The 24,737-nt window shown below is 42.5% G+C and overlaps 1 protein-coding gene across 1 annotated transcript in view; it reads left to right on the top strand.

The window, feature by feature from the left end:
* Positions 1 to 24,737, top strand: part of LOC126470041 (L-threonine ammonia-lyase) — a 217,972-nt gene that overhangs the window by 116,929 nt on the left and 76,306 nt on the right. The window contains exons 2-3 of the mRNA XM_050097537.1: positions 737 to 853; positions 13,792 to 13,862. Of these exons, the coding sequence (XP_049953494.1) occupies positions 737 to 853; positions 13,792 to 13,862 (188 nt within the window). The remainder of the gene's footprint in view (positions 1 to 736; positions 854 to 13,791; positions 13,863 to 24,737) is intronic.

Here is a 24,737-nt window from a genome sequence, read left to right as displayed (position 1 = left end):
AAATAAGAGTAAAATTCGACAGCGTGGGAGGATGGCCAACGGTGATTGGTTGGGCCATCTTAAGAAGTGCTTAAATAGCCGAACATGCCACCTGCCCATGATTCCCGCTGGTTTTCATCGGAGACTTTGTTGCACTTACTTCTATCGAAGACTCGGTAGGATCCACGGCTCATATGTGCTTGGTAGACTGAAAAAAATATATTTAAGTAGACTACTATGCCGTCTTTTGAGCACACGTAGCTCAAGACGTATTTACATTTCTGTTACAATTGGTAGATGTCTATGCTTAAACTTACTAGGAGTCATATGCATTGTATCAGCAATGCGTTAGTTGTGCTAAAGTTTGAAACGCTATGCTGATGGTTTTCTAAAAGCATTAGTAATGTTGCCATTATAAACCTATATGTACGTAATCACGCATTTTATGGAAGTGGTCACGGTCCTTGCGACCCGACTATGTATGTACAATAACGTTATGGACGTATTTTCAGTCAGCTTCCTCTGTTGCGTACCGACCCCTAAGTATAAGCATATGTACTAAGGAAACAGGTTTTTTTCACCAATGCCACGTACGTTTATAAGGAATAGAATGCCATGGACGTCGCAGTAGTTGGGACTACAGGTTGCAGAGTGTAGGGGACCATCTCGCTAACTCCTCTCCATAAGCTTTCAGCCAAGACTAAGCCCCAGGAATTGAGCTTGTGCAATATTTAAAGTGATTACGATTATTTTTCAGGTGGCGGATGAATTCGATCCCCTGTGCTCAGAGGAAACACCACATCAGCTACATTTCGAAGAAGTCACATCAGCCGCATTCAAAATAAAATCTGGCGTTATGTATACGCCGTGTGTGGTGAGTTGAACATGTATGTACATTGCTGTTAAGATCTAAGGATAGCTATATATATATATATATATATATATATATATATATATATATATATATATATCACTGTCAGGCTTCAGTAGCAGCTCTCACTGCCCAGCGACTAGTAGTGGATAATATTTTCTCTGTTACACAGGAAAACACTCTAGACCATTTTCTACTGTTACACATTTGTTAATGTGCTAGTAATACTTTGTGATCAATAATCGATATAAAATATTAGGTTGCAGTGAACTGTTCGAAAGTAAGGACAAAAAGAATCCGCAGTCAAATGACGCCATTGGCTGAGGATGACACGGCGGTCGGTCGTTCCTGGTAGTCAGACGTGAAACACTGACAACGAGTATGCCTGCCCTCACATTCCCTCCACCATCCGACCGCTGTTACATCCGAACTTTCCACAAACCTGGATACAGCACGATTCGACCAGTCGGTCAAGTGGGGACTCACAACAAGGCCCCTCTTAAACACTAAGCTGCTGATAACGCTGTCTGTCACGAGTACGCGGCGTCTCCATGTCCTACAGTGATCACTCAACATCTGACACCGTTCGCGCTTCTTATACAGGGTGAGTCAGCTGCCCCTACCGATATCCTTTTACGAGGTGCGGCTAGAAAAAAACCGGACTGATGCTGGAAAAAACATTTATTTACAATTATTTACAATTTCATGTTATCTCCTTCAATGTACTCTCCTCCTCGGTCTCTACACCGATCCATACGAATTTTCCACTGTTCATAGCAATGCTGCAGATCATTTTCGGTAAGTCCATACATTACTTCCGTCGCTTTTTCTTTTACTGCTTCAACAGTCTCAAATCTAGTTCCTTTCAAAGCTGACTTGACTTTAGCGAAAAGAAAAAAGTCACAGGGGGCCAAATCAGGTGAGTAGGGTGGATGATCTAAGATGGGAATGTTGTGTTTTGCCAAAAATGTCTTCACTGACAACGCACTGTGAGCTGGGGCATTGTCTTCTTGAAGGATCCATGACTTTTTTCTCCACAAATCGTTCCGTTTTCTCCGTACTCGCTCACGTAGGGTAGCCAGGACGCTAATGTAGTAATGCTGATTCACTGTTTGTCCCTCTGGTACCCAATCAATGTGCACAATCCCTTTGATGTCAAAAAAAACAATCATCATTGCCTTGAATTTCGATTTTGACATTCGTGCTTTTTTTGTCGTGGAGAACCAGGAGTTTTCCAATGCATCGATTTTGTAAGAAGGTGGGATCACTTTCAATGTTTTCAAGGATGTCAGAACAAATCATTCTCCGGCGTTCCTTCTGTTCAATTGTGAGACACTTTGGAACCATTTTTGAACACACTTTGTTCATGTTGAAACTTTCATGAAGAATCTGCCTAACACTTTCCTTGTCAACTCCTGTTAACTCAGACACTGCTCTGATTGTTAAATGGCGATCTTGTCGAACAAGTTAACCGATTTTTTCAACCTTTGTATCAGTTTTTGCTGACAATGGTCTGCCAGTGCGAGTGTCATCACTGGTGTCTTCGCGGCCATCTTTAAATCGTTTAAACCACTCAAACACTTGTGTTCGCGATAAACAATCATCGCCGTACACTTGTTGTAACATTACAAACGTTTCACTTGCAGATTTTCCTAGTTTGAAACAAAGTTTGATGTTAACACGCTGTTCTTTCTGTACACTCAACATTTTCCGACGCACAGACAAAACGTCAACTACTTAAAACAGACGCCACGGGCAGACTGAGTGCAGGAGGCAGATGAAACTCGAGCAGTAGGCGGAGCGAGAGTCACGTGACAGGCCACGCGACTTTCAGCCTTATTGCATTCGTTTTATTGTTTCACCAGTACTAGTCCGGTTTTTTTCTAGCCACACCTCGTATGTAACCCGCAATGTTATACCTGGGCTCTGAACATTGCGCAAGGTTTTCATATTCTCTGGCTCGCCACGCTCAAACTATTAGTCCTACAGAAAAAATGAACGGGACTTTTCTGTAAGAAATTTAATGCAGTTTAATTTTGTACTGGGATACATTTTCGTTGGAGGCCACGAGTTTCGAGTTATTCAAGGAAAACGTACAAAAATAACCTTCAAACGCACCTTCGCCCCCACACTTACCACTCACCATTAAGTATTTATAGTATGTTGTTCGTGGCACTCCCTCCTACCACTGCACAAAACTTTCCCACTGCCTAAACTATTCCCGATATTAGACCTTTTTTGGTCTCTATTGATTGGGATGTTACGCCACCAGCATAGTCGGCTATTTCGTTAACATTATTAATTTAAACATACCCGCGAGGATAATAAAAACGCTTTTTGTAAACGTTGCGCCAAAACTAATTACGTTGACAATTCGACCCAAACTTAAGCCTTACAACCACAGTACTTTCGTAGTCAGAAGGCCTGACGAATAAATCGGTGTAATTATTTACTTTATGCTGTTATAATTCACAAAATTTTAGGGTAAGATCTACGCAAATGTCAATTTTACAATTTGTAAGTGCTCAACTAGGCCGGTGGCGCAATGAGGTCAGTCAATGAAGACAAAAAATTGTAGAATGTAGGAAATAATTCGTCTGGTCGCAATTTTTTTTCACATTGTTTGAAGGGAGTACCATGAACAACGTTCTAGAAATCCTGACCATTGGGGACTGAGTGTGGGAGTGGGGTGTGTGTTTGAAGGTCACTTCTATACTTTTTTCTTGAATAACTTGAAAACTAAAACCTCTAGCGAAAAAGTGTCGCAGTACAAAATTTAACTGTATCAAATTTCCTACAAAAAGGTCCTGTTCCTTTTTCTGTAGGTCTATTAGTTTGCGCGTAGCGAGCGAGAGAATATGATAATCTCGAGGTTAGTTTTTGAAGGCCAGATATAACATTACGGGCTGCATAAAACGACATCGGTAGGGACAGATTAATCACCCTGTATATCCTATCAGGCCTGGTTACAACATTAAACACGAACAATGCTAATATATCTGTCTCACCTTCCTGCACCGCAACCGAGCACAAGCAGGTCAAGTCCACGAAAACGTTTCCCGACATACTAACGACAAATTTTTGTAACACCTAGGTCCCTTTAGTTGGTTTTGAATAGCGAAATTTGTTGTAAATGCTGTACTAATTTTGCAAAACGGACTCTGAAAATGAATTCTTAAACATTAAATGTATATAAAAAAAACAGAGCAGAGTTACGCAGTTAACACACAGACATTTAATAAATTACCATTACAGAATTCGTAAAAACGCAAACGCAAACGCAAACGCCTGTTATAGGCATGGGTTACTTCATCAAGGATGAAGGGGAAGGAAAACTATCGTATAGTAAACAAAGAATGAAGACGGATGGAAGCACCCACTTGAAATATATGGGTTGTTCGCCAAAGGGCATAACCTCTTCGGGTATCAAGTGTTGGTACACAATCTCCGCCTTCTTCATTCTTACGAAATTCCCGATAAATGTTGGAGGGAAAAGTTTCAAAAAATAGCAACACATTTAGCCGTGTATTGTAGATGTAAGTAAGCATTATGTAAACCCAATAGCCTGCGACGATACACAAATACCCACAAGACGATCTCGAGCCGTAGTCCGTTTATGCTTCCGAGATTTAAATACTTTTATTGAAAACTCTAATAACACCTGATTTCTCAGAAAAGGCACATTGTGTTAATGAAAATGCTGTTAAGTATGGGGTAGGAGCGCTCTTTACGGACAGATTTTAAGAACTGTTCAATGATATCGCATGTTTTCTCGTGATAAGTATGAGTGTGTAGCTCCGACATGATTTGTGGAAGGCACAATTTCCAGTAGGTGTTAGGAAGATTTCGATGCACAGTTTGATTGAAGATGAGTTTATAGTAGAGGTGCCATTCCACGATCAATTTGATAACCAGGTAAAACATCAATGGAATTGTCCTTCTGGAATAGTAAGAAAATGTCAGTTCGATATCTATATGTAGGTCCTAACTAGAGTTGCTGCTGCTGTTAAATGCGTGTGAGTCTACGTAAGTGATTGTGTACAGTGATAATGTCTGTCGATACTTAGAACAGTTGCATTAAAATGAAAGTAAGCATTGAAAAGTAGTTCACAAATTAAGTAATTGTCTGTTCTCTTGTACTTTTCATTGTTTGTGATATTGCAGTACATATGCCAAAAGTGATGAGACTTTGAGTAATTCTCTATCAAGTGTCAGAACCAATGTGCCCTGTTGCCAGAAAGATGGTATCTTTCTGAAAAAACAAGTTATACCATTTAGTAATAAGCCACAAAAGGCGGTGAAATATTTATACCAAAATTCTCAGCTAACACCCCCTAAGAAAAAGTTGAAAAACTCTCGAAGTAGTCCTATCTCTTTTACCGCAACGAAAGACGTCTGGGGATATAGCAGAGATTTTTTGCATGTAAAAATAAAAATCTTAGGAAAATTATGGTTTGATAATTTGTAGTATTCACTTCGTCCTGTCGATATGATACATATCAGTCAAAGCAGCAGTGAATTTTCCAGGTACGCTTCATGTAGCGACTTTGGTCTTACTGCCTTCTAGTTCAAAGAGCGATGATCATATGATTTATTCCCACGTGCATATTGAAGCACTGGCCGCAGCTCAGCCATCTGCATGTCAAATGCCGAAGGGAAGCGATCTGATCTCATCACTGCGAAAGCATCAAACACAATTCAGGAATCGGAAACTGAGAAAATTGAGCTCTCTGCCTAGCATATGTTTTGAAAATAATAATTCATTATTTAGCAGAGTCTTGAATAAACGGCGGTCGGAATACACTGAGTGCTGTTATGTGGATCGTCTTACAAATCGATACATTCAAGATCTACATAAGCCCCATCTAGCATTGTGACTTTCAACACACTTTCCCATAATCGTATGAAAAATTCAGTGGTCAGACTATTAGCTCTGGAATAGAAGGGTCAACGATTAGGTGAAGACTTCAAGAATTAGGTTAATTTTTTTACTGTTATAACCAAGTGTTGAGTGATTTTAATTCCTGAGGCAATCAGCTGAATTCTTCTTCTTCTTCTGATGCTTCGCTTCAAAAACTTTCTCTGTTTGGCATTCTTTCGTTTAAACAATTATAGTTCATTAATTTCTTTTCGATGTGAATCAGCTTTCTGGACATGAATCTGTGAAACAGTTAGTTACTCTCATGCACACAGATTTTGGCGTATATCTACAACATTAAAAATTCTTTGAGGCTTACACAGTTTATCAGGGACAAATATGTACATTTGGGAGTCCGTTTCGAGGAACTCACGAAAAGAAAAATCCATCACAGGAAAAATATGCAACACCCTCAGGGACTGTTTAGTGACACCAGGATACAATATGTGCATACTGAGAGGGTTGCTGTGTTAGTGATTAATTTGTCATGGTCATAGGCGATCTGATGGCGTTCAGGAGGCCTGTCTGTGCACCCTCTGTTTTGACTGTGCAGGCAGCAACTGTGCTGAGTTTATAGCTGAGCAGTGTTTGCAACATTCATTCTAGGATACAACTATGCCCCAACGACGAGTACGTAGTCCTGCTGAAAAGCTTCAGCCATTCAACGGGGTCGCACTGTGACCCTGCGGAAAGCTGGACGGATGTATCGACGAACTGCCGCACATGTTGTACACAGTGTATCGGCATCGATGGTTTGTCGCTGCTTTCAACAGTGGTCTGTGGAACATTCCCACATGTGTAGACCAGGTTCTGGACGTCCGCACAGAAGCACATCCAAATCAACACATTGTGCTAGTAGCACCGACCGACCGAACATCATCCAGGGACGAAATCCAAGCACCTGTTGCACTTTTTGCGTCATCAGGTTCCATTGGGAACCGTCTGCGTGCAAAGTGATTAAGATCACGTGTGCCTCTGGCCAGACTACCAGGCTACTACTGACACCACGACACCGACAAACGTGGCTACTCTGGTGCCGTGAAAAAGTTGGCTGGGGAGTTGAAAGACGCTCTGTTGTCTCCATTGATGAGAGTACGTTCTGTCTGTATGCGAATGACGTGTATGGCGTAGATGTGGTGAGCTACCTGTTCCAGAGCGCATTCGTCCACGCCATGCCGGTTCTATCCCAGGCTTCATGTTGTGAGGGGCCGTCAGTTAAAACCGCAGTCACATTTGATGTTTCTGCAGGGTAAAGTAACCAGTGTCCGCTACACTGCCCAGGCTTTTATGCCGGTGCTACTCTCATGTCTTCGACAGCAAGATGATGTGTATTTTGAGCAGGACAGAGCACTTTCACATACGGCTGCTGCGACGTTCTCTTCGTGGTGTAAAACAACTGCCCTGCCAGTAAGATCACGAGATCTCTCGCCAACTGAACACGTAAGAGACGTGATGAAGCGGGCACTTAATCGTTACCCTGGGCTTGCAAGATCCATTAGCGGATTGCAACAAAAAGCGTAAGATGCTTGGGACAGTCTATCGCAAGATGCCATTCGGCACCTTTATGGTCGTTTGCGTGTGAGAATGTGCACATGCGTCACCGCTAGAGGGTGGTACACTGTATACCGATGCGACTGTTTGGCCGCCGATTACTGTGACGTGAGTTTCCTTTAGTCTGAGTTTTTTTTATCATACACTCCTACTTGTCACCTCACTTGTCACTAAAATGACCTTGTCTTTGAGGGTGTTGCATTTATTTATTTTGGTGGTGTATATTGAGCCGTTTACGTGTTGACGATTTCTGTAAGGTCAAGCCTTCTCCACACTTTGCTTGGGCCGTTTATTCGGCATGTACATGTGAACACGCAGAGATGTCCGTACCTACTCCACATTAGTGCCGCAGTTCGCGACTGGCAGGAAAGCTGGTAAACAGACACATTTCGCCGTCGCAAATCTCACACGTCACTCAAAGGCGACAAACAATCGTTCAGTGCCTTGCTCGATATGTTAGCGTTGATGCTATAACCATTAAACGTAACAACCTATTTTTAGAGTCTGTTTATCACAGACGTATTTTCAGATGAATTGACGTGGTGTGATTTTTAGAATCGTACCTCTGTCTGTTACCAACTAGGCTGTCTATTGCAAATATCACCTTTAAAGTGAGGTTATCTGCTCTCTTTTCACGTCGACAGGCTACACAGCCCCTTATATCTCAAATACCGTCTACTGTCAGTGCCAACTAATGTGTTGATATTTCAGTAGGTTTAGTTAAATGACATGGAACGATATTTGGAACTGCTACTGCCTCCCTGCCTAGTCATGCGTGGACATAAAAAATAGAAAAGCATCGATATGAATTCGATTTACTCCCAATAACATTGACTAAGCCGACTCGGAAAAAGGATTGCCATTCATTAATTAATTACAATACCGTTCATTTAAATCAGCAATAAGAAAGCGAAAATAGCGGATGCCCCGAAATTCCATATTTTCATACTTCCATTGGAGACGATGATAGCTCTTACCGATTGTTAGACGAAAGATAGATGCATACTACTAAAGTGATGCATCAGAGCAGACATTTGCAGTCCTTTTTTATGTATTTCATTCTCATTCCTGAAAAAGATGTACAGTGAAGCACAGTTTACTTTATCGCAGGCTTTGGCATGTTGCAACATCGGAGCTTTACATGAAATCTGACAGAGTTGGGAAGTGACTTGAAGAAACCATTAATACCACCCGATGGGATTTGCAGACACTTCTGAGAACTGAAATTGGAATGACCACATCAGCTTTTGAATCCGCCGGGAATAAATCTTTTACCCGGCAGCATAGTATACGTGCTGCTAGATTAAAGCCAATTTAATTAATCAGTGTTAACATAAATTAATGATGCATTTGTGATGAAATTTCCCAATACATTAAACCTATTAATAAGTTTAATTTGCCGGGAACTTCCATTACAGTCGGCTAGTGTGGCCGAGCGGTTCTAGGCGCTTCAGTCTGGAACCACGCGACCGCTATGGTCACAGGTTCGAACCCTGCCTCGGGCATGGATGTGTGTGATGTCCTTAGGTTAGTTAGGTTTAAGTAGTTCTAAGTTCTAGGGGACTGATGACCTCCGATGTTAAGTCCCATAGTGCTCAGAGCCATTTGAACCATTTTTTCTTCCATTACAGAATTAACTCCGCTGTTGGCAGAAATATTTATTCTGCAAACATTGTATGGACTATTACTACGTCATTTTTCATGACATCTTTTCTGCTAGTATTGCTAGCCCTAAAAGGTATTTGGGACTGCGCCTCTGTACATTATGAAAAGTACGAGAGGCACTAATTAATTATAGCTTCGAGGAAGGTCGTGAAGGATATCGGGATTACTTAGCTGGTACGAGAATTTCCCACGAAAACTGAAGGTCTGGGCTAAGTTCCCGATTCTACATCTACTTCTACATTTATACTCCACAAGCCACCCAACGGTGTGTGGCGGAGGGCACTTTACGTGCCACTGTCATTACCTCCCTTTCCTGTTCCAGTCGCGTATGGTTCGCGGGAAGAACGACTGCCGGAAAGCCTCCGTGCGCGCTCGAATCCCTCTAATTTTACATTCGTGATCTCCTCGGGAGGTATAAGTAGGGGGAAGCAATATATTCGATACTTCATCCAGAAACTCACCCTCTCGAAACCTGGCCAGCAAACTACACCGCGATGCAGAGCGCCTCTCTTGCAGAGTCTGCCACTTGAGTTTGCTAAACATCTCCGTAATGCTATCACGCTTACCAAATAACCCTGTGACGAAACGCGCCGCTCTTCTTTGGATCTTCTCTATCTCCAAAAAATGGTTCAAATGGCTCTGAGCACTATGGGACTCAACTGCTGAGGTCAGTAGTCCCCTAGAACTTAGAACTAGTTAAACCTAACTAACCTAAGGACATCACAAACATCCATGCCCGAGGCAGGATTCGAACCTGCGACCGTAACGGTCTTGCGGTGCCAGACTGCAGCACCTTTAACCGCACGGCCACTTCGGCCGGCTCTCTATCTCCACCGTCAACCCGACCTGGTACGGATCCCACACTGATGAGCAACACTCAAATATAGGTCGAACGAGTGTTTTGTAAGCCACCTCCTTTGTTGATGGACTACATTTTCTAAGGACTCTCCCAATGAATCTCAACCTGGCACCTGCCTTACAAATAATTAATTTTATATGATCATTCCGCTTCAAATCGTTCCGTACGCATACTCCTAGATATTTTACAGAAGTAACTGCTACCAGTGTTTGTTCCGCTATCATATAATTATACAATAAAGGATCCTTCTTTCTATGTATTAGAAATACAATACATTTGTCTATGTTAAGGGTCAGTTGCCACTCCCTGCACCAAGTACCTATCCGCTGCAGATGTTCCTGCATTTCACTGCAATTTTCGAATGCTGCAACTTCTCTGTATACTACAGCATCATCCGCAAAAAGCCGCATGGAGCTTCCGACACCATCTACTAGGTCATTTATATATATTGTGAAAAGCAATGGTCCCATAACACTCCCCTGTGGCACGCCAGAGGTTACTTTAACGTCTGTAGACGTCTCTCCATTGAGAACAACATGTTGTGTTCTGTTTGCTAAAAACTCTTCAATCCAGCCACACAGCTGGTCTGATATTCCGTAGGCTCTTACTTTGTTTATCAGGCGACAGTGCGGAACTGTATCGAACGCCTTCCGGAAGTCAAGGAAAATGGCATCTACCTGGGAGCCTGTATCTAATATTTTCTGGGTCCCATGAACAAATAAAGCGAGTTGGGTCTCACACGATCGCTGTTTCCGGAATCCATGTTGATTTCTACAGAGTAGATTCTGGGTTTCCAGAAATGACATGATACACGAGCAAAAAACATGTTCTAAAATTCTACAACAGATCGATGTCAGAGATATAGGCCTATAGTTTTGCGCGTCTGCTCGACGACCCTTCTCCAAAACTGGGACTACCTGTGCTCTTTTCCAATCATTTGGAACCTTCCGTTCCTCTAGAGACTTGCGGTACACGGCTGTTAGAAGGGGGACAAGTTCTTTCACGTACTCTGTGTAGAGTCGAATTGATATCCCGTTAGGACCAGTGGACTTTCCTTTGTTGAGTGATTTCAGTTGCTTTTCTATTCCGTGGACACTTATTTCGATGTCAGCCATTTTTTCGTTCGTGCGGTGATTTAGAGAAGAAGCTGCATTGCGGTCTTCCTCTGTGGAACAGCTTTGGAAAAAGGTGTTTAGTATTTCAGCTTTACGCGTGTCATCCTCTGTTTCAATGCCATCATCATCCCAGAGTGTCTGGATATGCTGTTTCGATCCACTTACTGATTTAACATAAGACAAGAACTTCCTAGGATTTTCTGTCAAGTCGGTACATAGAATTCTAATTTCGAATTCACTGAACGCTTCACGCATAGCTCTCCTTACGCTAACTTTGACATCGTTTAGCTTCTGTATGACTGAGAGGTTTTGGATGCGTATAAATTTGCAGTGAAGCTCTCTTTGCTTTCGCAGTAGTTTCCTAACTTTGTTGTTGAACCACGGTGGGTTTTTCCAGTCCCTCACAGTTTTACTCGGCAAGTACCTGTCTAAAACGCATTTTACGATTGCCTTGAACTTTTTCCATAAACACTCAACATTGTCAGTGTCGGAACAGAAATTTTCGTTTTGATCTGTTAGGTAGTCTGAAATCTGCCTCCTATTACTCTTGCTAAACAGATAAACCTTCCTCCCTTTTTTAATAATCCTATTTACTTCCATATTCAGGGATGCTGCAACGGCCTTATGATCACTGATTCCCTGTTCTGCGCCTACAGAGTCGAAAAATTCGGGTCTGTTTGTTATCAGTAGGTCCAAGATGTTATCTCCACGAGTCGGTTTCTGTTTAATTGCTCGCGGTAATTTTCGGATAGTGCACTCAGTATAATGTCACTCGATGCTCTGTCCCTACCACCCGTCCTAAACATCTGAGTGTCCCAGTCTATATCTGGTAAATTGAAATCTCCACCTAAGACTATCACATGCTGAGGAAATTTATGTCAAATGTATTCCAGATTTTCTCTCAGTTGTTCTGCCACTAACGCTGCTGAGTCGGGAGGTCGGTAAAAGGAGCCAATTATTAATCTAGCTCGGTTGTTGAGTATAACCTCCACCCATAATAATTCACAGAAACTATCCACTTCTATTTCACTACAGGATAAACTACTACTGACAGTGACAAACACATTATTCGGAATATAATTTTAATCTCTCAAGAATTTTCAAGATTTGAATCAGTTCCTCTTAATCAAGAGAACTGCTATTTAGTTCTGCGCCATTTTTCTAGATTTTAGGCATGGTTTGTGTATTTAACCTACCGTTACATGTATCTTAAACCGGTTTCTATTTACTATAACTGGTTGACAAAAGCAACTGCTACGACACAGGGCCCTGATTCCGGAGGAGCAGGATTCAAATCATCGTCTAGCAATATAGCTTTAGTTTCCCTAAACGATTTAGGACTGAGGTGGACCGCTCAACAAGACCACAGTTCGTTTTTTTTTTAAAAAAAATGGTTCAAATGGTTCTGTGCACTATGGGACTCAACTGCTGAGGTCATTAGTCCCCTAGAACTTAGAACTAGTTAAACCTAACTAACCTAAGGACATCACAAACATCCATGCCCGAGGCAGGATTCGAACCTGCGACCGTAGCGGTCTTGCGGTTCCAGACTGCAGCGCCTTTAACCGCACGGCCACTTCGGCCGGCTTCGTTTTTTTCTTATGCCTTTCTGCTACTGAGCTAACAAATTATTAAACTCTAATTTTCCTGACTTTTCTTTCACAGAAGCCGTCTATTTCCCAATGGGACAAGAAAGGAGAAGTATATACGTAGTTTAGTTAAGGACCGTAAGATGACGATATAAAGACGAAAGGTTGGCAACAGGAAGACCGCCTCCACTTGCTGCCATGCTTTCACTTGTGTATAGCACTAGCGCATCTCAACTCAGCAAGTAATCATTATTTTACTGATAAAGAAAGGAGTATTACAACCACAGGTGAAATCTATCAGAGAGGAGAGATGGTGATATGATAATGGGTTCTTCTCTGTCAATTCGCTCATTATTTCTACCACATTCTCGCGCACCGAGTGAATTGGAACAGAGAGAATGCTGGATTCCCAATTGGGAGAAGATAGATTTCGCTTTAAGTCAAGATATCAGTTTTTCCAGTCCACAAATAATACCTAGTTCCTTCATGATAGATCAAAGCGAGATGATACAGTGGTACATTGACACTGAACTCGTATCAGCAGTGTGCGTTGGTTAGTTCTCCCTTTTCCCTAGATTTTCTTGATTTTCCTGAAATCATTTTGTCACTGTCAGGCTGTTTCCTCAAAGAAGGCACAGCTCATTTTCTTCATCATCTTCACCCACTGATAGCTTGCTCTTAATCACTAATAACATCAAATCTTAATCTTCATTTGTTTATACACGACGAATGTTAGAATTGTCCCTCCGACAACGCTCCGGCCAGTCGTTTACTTCATTCCTGTCAAAACTGAATTGTTGCTCTGCTTGTTATGGCCGTGCTGTCTACAGCATGTTGAACAAAAGAGGTATCTCTGACTTAAGAAGATTTGTTGAAGACTTCTGGAATGATAGAAAAGCAGTTTCGCGTAGGATTTTGCGTACGTGGATCATTTTATATGGCTTATCAAAAGTTTCGTAGATTTGCTGCTGTATTCCCCATATTTGTCCCCCTTAATTAGAAAGGACAAGAGAATTACTCTGGTTACAGATTAACTTGGATTTCTGGATAGCATTGTATATGTGTGTTATGTAATAAGTTGTTAAATTTGAAGATTTACTAACAAGCAATCTAGTACTGTGCACTAAAATATAAGGTATTTTTATTGTGATATTATTACATAATTATAAGCTTGAATGGCTTGCTTTATGTTTTGTGGTACTATGTGGAAAGCATTAATATGATTTCATTTGTCTTCTTTTCAGAAATCTCATTTGTCACAGGTCACTGGTATGGAAATTTACTTGAAGAAGGACTTCCTGCAATATACTGGCAGGTATTGTATGAGGTGTAAGTCGATAACTGTTCTATCGGTAGAGCCCCTGGGACCTGGTGTGACCACGCATGAGGTTGTGGGAAAACGTCAGTTCGCTTATAATGTCAGTATGCTTTGGTTGCACAGTTGTTACGATGCACCTCAGTTATGTGTCGTACTTTGGGTCGTAACATGCGTCAACAATGAACAGCCAACGTATTTCCTTGTTTTGGCACTCCTCTTGTACGTCCCCACACAGCAACCTTAGGTCGTGTAATTCTCAGTTGACAGGTTTTTACGTCCGCACAGACGCCAGAACGGCAGGCAGGTTCGCATCTCCATTGTATAAGCATATGAAAGGTGATAAAACAGAGTCTTCATTTACTGTGTGACAGTGATGCTGGCGAAAAGCGTCAGCTGTTCACATACTTGGCTCAGTTTCGCGTCAGAATCTACTGGCCGTACGACATGGTGCAGTAGCCAGCCTGGGAATACACAAAGACCAATTCTCGACCTAGGTCCCTGTAGAGCGTCGAGAAAGAGTTTGTGAGACAGTGGTACACAGCGTACATAAGATTTACTTACTAAAATATGGCACCTACAGATTTGTGTCGGCAATAATTTGCTGTTTATTAAATCTCGGAATATACAAGTTATGTGGCCAGAATAATTCATTACGTGACAAAGTGCTATTGCGAGGCGTGTAGATGAGGAGCTAATTCAAGTCTGTGAGCCGAGCCGAGCTAAGTAACCAGTCATTACACAACCAGACTCAGTAGCAGAGGTCCACACGAAGTCCAACTACAGCGAATGTCGTCAACTAGTAGACATCTCTGCTCACTGTTCGATAACCCTAGTACGGCAAGCAGACAACCAACTGGCTCTAACCTTCTTTTAAATATATTTTTAGTCCAAGACTAGAAGAGCGTAGATGGAACAGTGAAAGAGCTCTGCGCTCCGTTACATCATAGGTGGTTTATTGTGTTGTCACACAGTTTATTTGGGCATTGAGAGGACGGGTGGTAACGTTATTTTGTTGAGCCCTTGTATGGTTTGACTATTATGGGTGCAGACGAAAGTGGTGAGTGGAGGACAATGAAACAAGAAAACAGTCCTAGTAAACACAGGTCCAGAAACCAATGGTTTTCCGTGTACGAGATACACACAAGTCCAGTCATACTTATATTGCAACATTGTCAAGTCTGAGGCTACGCTTATGCTGCAGCTTCCCAGTTGGCACATCGCTGACGGTAAGATAAATGCATTGGTGTGAAGTGGAGAGTGTCCTTGAAGCAGCAACATTGCAGGGCCACATTTCCTAACTGCATGAGTTACTGGTCGTGTATACCTACATTTCCTGCAACACAAGCCTATTGGACTATTTGCATGATATTCCCAATTGTGAAGGGATACATAAGTGGCACACTTCCATGTGGCTGTTTGGAAATACGTAACACGAATCTTCGACAACAAGTGTATCGGTAGTGGCTAGCCAATACCATGGCCTCCCAGGTCCCCCGGCTTGAACCTGTGGAATTTTTTTGTGTGGGGCGATGAACTACGGGAACGCATAGTGGATGGTTGTCATTGCATTGGGAACACGCCTGGGATTTGTGAATGTATCCGTGCATCGATGAAAAGACGTGCTGAAGCCGGCCTTCACATGAACAGTGGTCGTGTGGAACACTTGTCGTAATGTGTTTGTCCTCAGGTGCATATCTGCAGTCTGTTTCCTCGAGGACTATGTTGTAACATGTTCATGTATTCAGTAGAAATACATCGTATCGGGAAAACCGTTCGTTCTGGACCTGCTTCTTAGGATTATTTGCTTGTTTCACTGTCCTCTACTCGCACCTCTAGTTTGTACCTGTACTATCGAGCAGGCGAGGCACACAGCCTTGCGTATGTGGCGCTTGGTGGCGTCGTTGCTGTTGTACGCAGAGGCAGTCGATTGAAGCGTTGGGACACACGTTTTGTGGAAATCACTAACATCCGAGATCAATTTTTATTGACGTCGAAGCCCCTACACAGGCGGATTTTACTTTTAAAGTGGTCTGTGGACTACCCAATCACTCATATGAGGGTAACAACAGGACACTGGCAGCATTAATTGATGCAAACAACTCTTAATGTCTTCAGTGGCAATTAGTCAAGGGCCGAGAGGTATTGCGTGAAGCCTTCAACTACTATAGTAGCAGAATATTATCAAATGACGTCCCAAAAATCCCTTTGGTCACATGCAAAGACTCTCAGTGGCACCAAAGTTAGTGTCCAGACGCTAACAGAAATTGAAGGCGGCAAAACAAAAATAGAAATGTCGAGCCCCGTTTTCAAATGATGCTTTACAAAGAAGATCCAGGATTACTGCCCCAGTTTAATCCTTACAGCACTGCAAAGATGAATAAGACAGATATTAGTAACAGTGGCTTTGAGAAACACACAAAATCGCCAAAACCGAACAGGGCTCCAGGGCCCTATGGAATACTTATGCGGTTCTATGCAATATATATGGCTACTTAGCCTTCCTTTTGACCGTAATATACTGTAGATCTCTCGATCAAAATCGGTGCCCAGAAGTTGGCAGAAAGTGCAGGCCACATCCATCCACAAGAAGGATAGCAGAAATGATCCACAATGCTACTGTCTAAAATCATTTATATCCATACGTTGTAGACTCTTATAACATATTCTGAGCTCAAACGTAATGAGGTATCTCGAACAGAATGATCTTCTTCATGTCGACCATCACGGATTCCGAATTCATCTGTGATGAAAATCCAACTCCAGTTTTTCTTAGACTGGCTGGTTCGTTTCTCCACAGTTGGAGCTCAACGATGCTTCAGCTAATATCTAGCTGAATGTCAGTCGCAGTGAACGCAGTGTTCACACAAATTTCTCCTCTGCGTCGTACAGAACGTTATGTGTCCTGTTCTTTACTTGACGCCAGTTCAGAGAAGAGTCCTCAATAATTTCGCTCTTGTCTTTCCCGTAGATGAACTGTTTCGCCACCTGGGTTCTTTCGTTCTCCACGTCACGGCTTTTTTAGAACAATAGGAGCGTTCCTCTTATTTTGTGGAAACCCTCTCCGCCAATCGCAGGGGCCCTACCATTGAACTGCGTCGAAATCTCGACACTTTACTCCTTCCTAGTTCATTTCCGCCAGTCGGACGTTTTGTGCCCGCTCCAGACGCCTAAAAGTTACATGCGTACATCACATGTGTACCATTCTCTGTTCACGTGATCAGCTGTGTCACTGGTTTTGTTCGTATCCATTTGGAATTCCGAAACGCAGTTTTCTAAAGCTTCTTTCTGTCCTACTTCTGGTGGCCCATTACTTGCTCTCCAGTATGCGTCACCTGTCCAGTCACTGACTCCCGCCAGGGTACGCCCCCTAAGAGCTTTTTGTGGTGCTTTCCATGGTGCAGTCTCTGCTTCTCCCCGCACTCGCTTCCACACAAAACTTTTCCTCTCGCTGCTTGTTTCACCTTCTGTTCATTGACATACATTATATAGGAGCGGTGTCTTAATACCGTCGACTGAGTGTCATCCCTTTTGCATTACATACTTATAGGCAAATCTGCTCATTACCGCCAAAGTAAGTTAGGTGTCACATTCAGCTTCCCGTTACGATGTATAAAACTCTTACGTAAGGTGCGAAATTGACTTTCATTTATTCTGCCGCCTTACAATATCAAGTCGGCTACCACAGATATTTCCTCACACATTCAGAATACAAACCACCTTAGCAATGTTGCCTCATGGACCTACTGCAGTTTGACAGTAGCGCGCTACTTTGTCCTGACTCGTTCCACTGATTTTGGAGGTTTGTTAATAGTGTCGTAACCTTACGCCTTCTTCCAACGCAACTGTCCGCTACGCGCAGATGAGAAGTTTGATTGCAACGTTTTTAATTGGATGTGCTAGTTTTATACAACACTAATGTGGTAGCAGTATACTCAACTTTGGTGCGTTAAAAGACCTTGCTATCGTGTGTCCCTATCAAACTCCATGTGGGCTTATTTGTATTTCCGATTTGAGACTTCCAAATTACGCCATTGCCTTTCTACCTCTTCCTAACACTTCTTTTACAGTAGTGAAATTTTTCGGGTTTACACACATGAGGGCAAAGAAACTGGAATGACCTTCAGCTTTTTTTTTCACGACATAGGCAAATATACCGTATCCAAACTGTAATCTGAGGTGCAGGATACTGGCTTATGGGTCGAACGAAGTGGCATTGCATTTATTCGTTTTGGACTCACATTTGGAAGTAGCGGAGCCCAGCTTTTCATCCTGTCGACTTAGTTTACGACCTTTTAACTTTCTAAACCACTGCCGGCGAACGTTGCAATGGTTCCTTGAACTTACCACAGCTGGGCATTTTCCAATCCTTTCCAATCTGGTGCTCCTCATTAATCACCTCTGCATCGACGAAGACGCTAAAACCTCTTTGTGTTATCTATTTTCCGTAATAAAAGCGAAATTGTCAGGTGACGTTGAGATCTAGTCTACATCAACATCCACATACATTGGTGTGCAAAACTTAAGGATGAAAGTAACTTTCGCAATTGTGTAACTTTCAAGTAACGTAGCTCAATGAGACTTGAACCATACATACAAAGAATTGCTACTGTATAGTACATAAGGTAATAGATAGAAATTAGACGAACATAATGACACTTTTATTGAAAGACATTGGTTACACTGAAGTCATCTCAATGTATAATCGTCTCCTAGACATTAAAGAGGCAGGACATGGTTTTTAGTACGGTATGTGATCACCATGGACGACAATGCATGCTCTACTCCCATGCTGGCAGGCAGATTGGTGAGGAGTTCTTTTGAAAGGGGATGAGATGTAAGTCGGGGGAACGGGCAGGCCGGTCCCTTCGCCGAATATCCTTTCGTTCCAGGGCTCCTTCAACTAAACAGACTGATGCGGTCGCGCATTGTCATCCGTAAAAATGAAGTCAGGGCAGAATGCACAGCTGAAAAGACGCGCATGGGGAAAGAGTAGGACCATCGCAGCCATGTCCGATATCGACTGGCTCAATATTTTGCTATATCTCTTCTTGCAAAAACGGCCAAGTCGGGGACAAGTATGGCTTAGAGGATCCAATAGGAGATTACCTAGTTCAGATGAAATTGTACAATGGGAAAGTTTCTTCGAAGGATCTCTCAATGTACTGGAAGGGGAAAGAAATGGAATTAATGATCAGTGCGGAACGGGATTCAACGATTATGCAGCATGTAAATGGTCTCATAGCAAGCGCCAGCCAATCTCTACAGGAAAAGGGTGCAATCCTCCAACCCCAGCGAAAAAGGTTCTATGCATTTTCATATCATATAATTGCAGTAGGCTTTACATTAACACCAGGTATTTTTAAATTAATACCCACACTAGTAATCATATTCTTATTTTGATTTTAAGTTGCGAGTTCCGTTTCACTCGAGTTTGTTGGGAAAGCAGTTCTAGGATTTCGAGCAATTACTTTTGCAGAACAATGACAATTCTACTACCATGTGGCAATAAATCAAATTCGGATGGTGTCATATACAAAAATGGCCGATCAACAGGAATTTCAGCTAAAGGAGTAATCATAAATACTGCATTTTCATGAGCAATTACTACTACATCTGGGTCTTCAGCTCCCATGGAGACTACTAGTATAGATCAGAAACGTGATTTTCCTGCGATTTGGAAAGCATGGTATGGATATCAAAATAATGAGGATGCCTTTTTAACTACAGTACCTGCTCATCAATTTAGGCAACCTATTAATATAAAATACTACTATGCATTTGTGTCAAGTACAAAAGAAAAAGGTTTACATAACTGGGGTGGAAGTGTGTACAATCATGTATTTTGGAAGTAGATACGGATGCTCGTACTGGAAGCATCATTGTTAATTATGAATATAAGCCTACGTTAGGGTTTGTTAAAATTCCAAAACCATCTAATGTCGATATTTTCCCTCTTACATCTAACGCTCAGGGGGTACCTCAACGATACACAATCAATGATGACAAACACTGTTATCCTGGAGAGTGTACCGTGTTCAAAGACTGCGAGGAGAGCATGCCCATGCAACATTATGCCTTCCTACACCATAACACCTGGACCAACTGTCGAACAATGCCGGACGACCCTCATACAGCGAGAGGTGGGAACACGCAATGCACCCAGTAACATTGTCGATCACGATCGTTTCGGCAGTCCAGATGTTGTGGTGTGGGTAGGCATAATCTTGCATGGGCGTACTGACCTCCAAATCTTTGAACGCTGCAAACTCACCCGTAAACGTTATTGTGACACTGTACACCTTCCCCATGTGCGTCTTTTCAGGGGTGCATTCGACCCTGATGACATTCTTACGGATGACAATGTGGGACCGCTTCGAATAGTGCAGGTGGAGGAGCTCTTTGTACAAGAGGATATTCAGCGAATGGACTGGCCTGCTCGTTCCCCGGACTTAAATCCCATCGAGCAGGTGCGGGATGCGTCTGGGAAACGTCTGGTGGTGCGTCCACATGCACCGACGACATCCAGAAACTGTGAACCACGTCGGTGGAGGAATGAAACGCCCTTCCGTAAGAACTCCTTACCAACCTTGTGTCCAGAGGAACATCACAAATCGCAATCTCTTCAATGAATTATTGTCTTTGAATAAAAGCATCAGTTCTCTTCCTCTCTTTGCACATGTCTTTCAGTTACTTTCTGTACTATGCTGTGGAGTTCTTTCTATGTATGGTCCAAGTTTCATCGAGCTGTATTATTTGGAACAGGCCCATCATGGGGAAGCTATTTTCGTCCCGTAGTTTCGCACACACTAGTGTTTATACTACACAAGCTACTGTATAGTGCATGGCATATGGTACATCGTACAAATATTATCGACTTTCTTTGCTATTCCATTCACGTACTGAGAGAGTAAAAAATGTCTAAATGCTTCTGTATGTGTTCTCGCCTTTCTTATCTTATTCCCATGATGTGAATGCGAGATATACATTGTTGGGAGCATAATAATCACATAGCCTTAGAAAAGAGGATATCTAATTTTACCTAAAATGGGTTCAAATGGCTCTGAGCACTATGGGACTCAACTGCTGAGGTCATTATTCCCCTAGAACTTAGAACTAGTTAAACCTAACTAACCTAAGGACATCAGAAACATCCATGCCCGAGGCAGGATTCGAACCCGCGACCGTAGCGGTCCTGCGGTTCCAGACTGCAGCGCCTGTAACCGCACGGCCACTTCGGCCGGCTAATTTTACCTAACAGAGATTCGTGAGAACTACGTCACCTTTCTTCCAAGGATTCCCATTTAAGTTGTGTGACCCCTTCTGTTCCACTTTCGTATGGGCTACACAGAGCTGTTACGTTTCTGAATTCCTTAGATGTCTGTTGTCTTGCCTATGTAATAAGAACTGAACTCGTTTGAACAATACTCTCCAACTGATCGCAATAACGGCTTGTATGTGGTTGCCTTTACATATGTATTTAATTTTCACACAATCGTTCCAACAAATCTGTCTTCCATTCGCCTTCCCTAATACTGACAACGCGATTGCTCCATCTGATGTCGCTTCTTAGTATTACCCCTAACTGGTCATACGATGTGACATGCTCAAAATGTCCACCACTAATCTCGTAATTAGGTACTGTAGGCTTCTTTCTCGTTGCAGCAGGCATTATCTTAGATGTATCCACATTTAAAGAGAGCTGCTGTTCGTTAAATCAAGCGAAATTTTGATCAAATTCTTCTCCGTTTTCTTACAGTCGTCCGAACCAGGTTTTTAGTCGGATATTCCCGAAGCCAGTCACATATTTTCGGAAATAGTATGCTCGTATCTTGCTTAGTTGCCGATGATGTGGTATTGTGTCGAAGGCGCTGGGAATTGTAGGAAGACCAAATCTACCTGTGCACCTGCATCCATTGTTTTCAAAATTTTTGTGTGAATAAAGCAAGCTGTTTCAGACGAGTTATTTTTTGAATCAGTGTTTGTTCTTTGAGAGAAACATCTTTACCTCCAGAAACTTCAAAATGTTTCAGATTGGAATATCATCTAATATCCTACATCAGACGGACGTCGGCGATAATTGGCCTGCAATTCGGACCATCCGATCTTTTATCTTTTTTGTAAACAGGAGCGACTAGCGCTCTCTTCGTCGCACACGATTAGCTTCCGCTGGTGATGCTCGATAATATGAACTAGGGAAAGAGCTGTTTCCGCGGTATATTCAATACAACATTCAACTGGAATTCCGCCAAGATCTGGTGCCTTGTTCGTTTTAAGTAGTCTACTGTTTTTCAGTACTGAGGGCGCAAATATCGATACCTCTCATTTGTAAGTCTCTGCAACGGACGGTTGTCTGTTGTCTTCATTTTCGACACCAAACGGATCTACGAGAGACTGAATGGAAGGTTTAGATCCCCTCATTGATTTTACGTTTGAATATAGCTTCCTAGAAATTTCTGATAATCCTTTCGCTGGGAACTGGCCTTTCTTACTGATGCTCGAGTTGCTGATAACTTTCCTCTAAGTTTCCCTGTAGTCTATTGCAGAGAGAGTTTTGTTGTTTGTTTTCGCACCGTTCTACGAATGGTACTATTGAAACAGGATCGGTCTTTGAGGCCTTTTATTACTTTATGTGGAACGAACTAATCAAGACCACGGTTTATAACGTGTTTCAGCTTTCACCAGAACTGTTCTCCGTTTACCAGATCGGAACTAAATGTTCTCAGTTCATTCTTTAAACAAGCTGATAATGAGTACCGTTTCGGCCAAACAAATACTCTACCAGCTCTCCTGATGACATTTTTGCCTTCGGTAACCATTGATACTGTAATGGCATCATGGTCACTAATCCCCCCATTGGTGATACTCTCGAGAAGATGAGGTCTGTTTGTAGCTATAGCCTATACGGGGTGTAGAACGTTGTTTGTGAAAGCTCTCGGACGAAGTTTTCAGTATCACTGCACTAGACTGTTTGTCCTTACTGCCGATAACATAAGCGTAGTTTTCCCTGTTGATACTGAGCAGGTTGAAGTCACCACTAACTGCTATCTTACACTCGGGGTATTTACATGCTGTCGACTTTACTCTACCACTGGATAACTCTAAGTCTAGTGGTCGGGAACTTAAGTCTAGCGGCCCTGGTTACTGTTGCTCACATTAATTTCCAGTCGGATTTATTGTGGCTACCCTACACGTAATGTTTTGCTCATCACTATAAACAAACTTTCTCTTGAAGAGTCCAATCTATCCTTCCGATATGTGTTGTCAAAAAATTCCATACTCTCTATTTTGGGTTTCAACTAACTCTTAGTTCGTGTTATGTTGTGGGGTCAACAACATTCTGCAAGAGACATGAGTTCTGCACTTTACTGCAAATACTCTGGCTGTTAACAATCTATATTTTGAGATTCTCTCTCTCCATATTTGTAACTTCGTCTGTTCCGTCTGTTGAAATAACTGGTCTATCTAATGCTTTTTTTATCTCAGAGATTCGTCAAAAAACCACGATTTTCACACATATTGTGCCACACAAGTTGCAGTTGCTGGTGTACAATGCACACCTGACCTATAAAAGGCAACTTTACTAGTTTCAGCTGTGTATCATAGATCATGAAATCTACAGCCGATGTCGTCACAGACGTGGTGTAGTGTCTGCGTCACATCCTCCACTCTCCTCCAGACCAGAGGGCGCTGATCAGTCCTCAGAACCATACGTCAGATTGATAGTTGTGCAGAGACCTCGCTAGTGTGGCTAGCTGCCGTCAACACTTCTGTCAGTCACCATAGAAAGTTAAGAATGGCCTCAGAATACAGGTGACAGACATTGTTGATGACAATGTGAGTGACGATCTGTAGCTGGCTGCAACTTGCGCTCTCAGTTGCTCTCTGGATGACCTCTTCCAACTGATAATAGTTCCCCCCAGAATATACACCAAGTGCATATTTGGTTCATATCTCTGCCCCCCCCCCCTCCTCCCCCCCCCCCCCCCATCCTTGATGGTAAGCCCACCGGACAAAAAATTAGTCACCTCTGTGTGAACACAGAGACGAATTGTTAAGCCATCACAGATGGCGCAGCGACTGAGTCACATGTTCGCTGGCACTCGCACTGCCTCTATGTGAGCATAAGGAAGTAGCGATCAGTGAGACATTCATGTTTCAGGCAGACATAATTCATAAACGTAGGTAAATGTAAGGACGTGAGAGAGTGTCAAAAATGGGCAGTCGTGTTTGGCCATGCCAACACCATAAGGTGTGTAAAATTGCTGGATTTGTTGGTGTTTCACAGTGGGCTGGTCAACGTTTCTCAAGCAGTGGTTTAACACACATGGCCACGAAACACAACGTCAGAATTGTGATAGGAAAAAGATCCCGACTGAGAGGATCCGGAGACGCATTTCAGAGCTTGTGAATCAAAATCGCTTCCAAATCTCATAGGAACTGCTGCTGCAGGCAATGAATGAAGGCCCAACCCCACCTGTGAGCGATAGAACATTGCGATGGAAACTACACACAATGAACTTCTGGAGACATTCGCCTCGCAAGAGGCCATTGCTCACACAGAGACAAAAAGATGGTAACAGTTAAGTTAGTCAGGCAGAAAGAATATGTGACTGGTTTTCTGAACACATCCCCACCATGATACATCTTGATTCGCCTGCAAAATCACCTGCCTTGAACCCTACACAAAATTTGTAGGACATATTGGAACAACGGGTAAAACACTGACATCAACATCCCCGCAATGGAATTCCACAATCAAATCCTCAGTAACATTTGTTTGAAGTGATTTTGGGTAACCAAGCAAAATGCATATCAGGATCACTGGCTTGGAATTTTAGGTCTGCTCCTTCCAAATACCGTGCCATCTCTCAT

The sequence above is a fragment of the Schistocerca serialis genome, chromosome 3 (genome assembly GCF_023864345.2).
Source record: "Schistocerca serialis cubense isolate TAMUIC-IGC-003099 chromosome 3, iqSchSeri2.2, whole genome shotgun sequence".
Taxonomy (NCBI): Eukaryota; Metazoa; Arthropoda; class Insecta; order Orthoptera; family Acrididae; genus Schistocerca; species Schistocerca serialis.
Note: the sequence above shows the minus strand (reverse complement) of the source record. Positions and strands in the feature narration are given on the sequence as shown.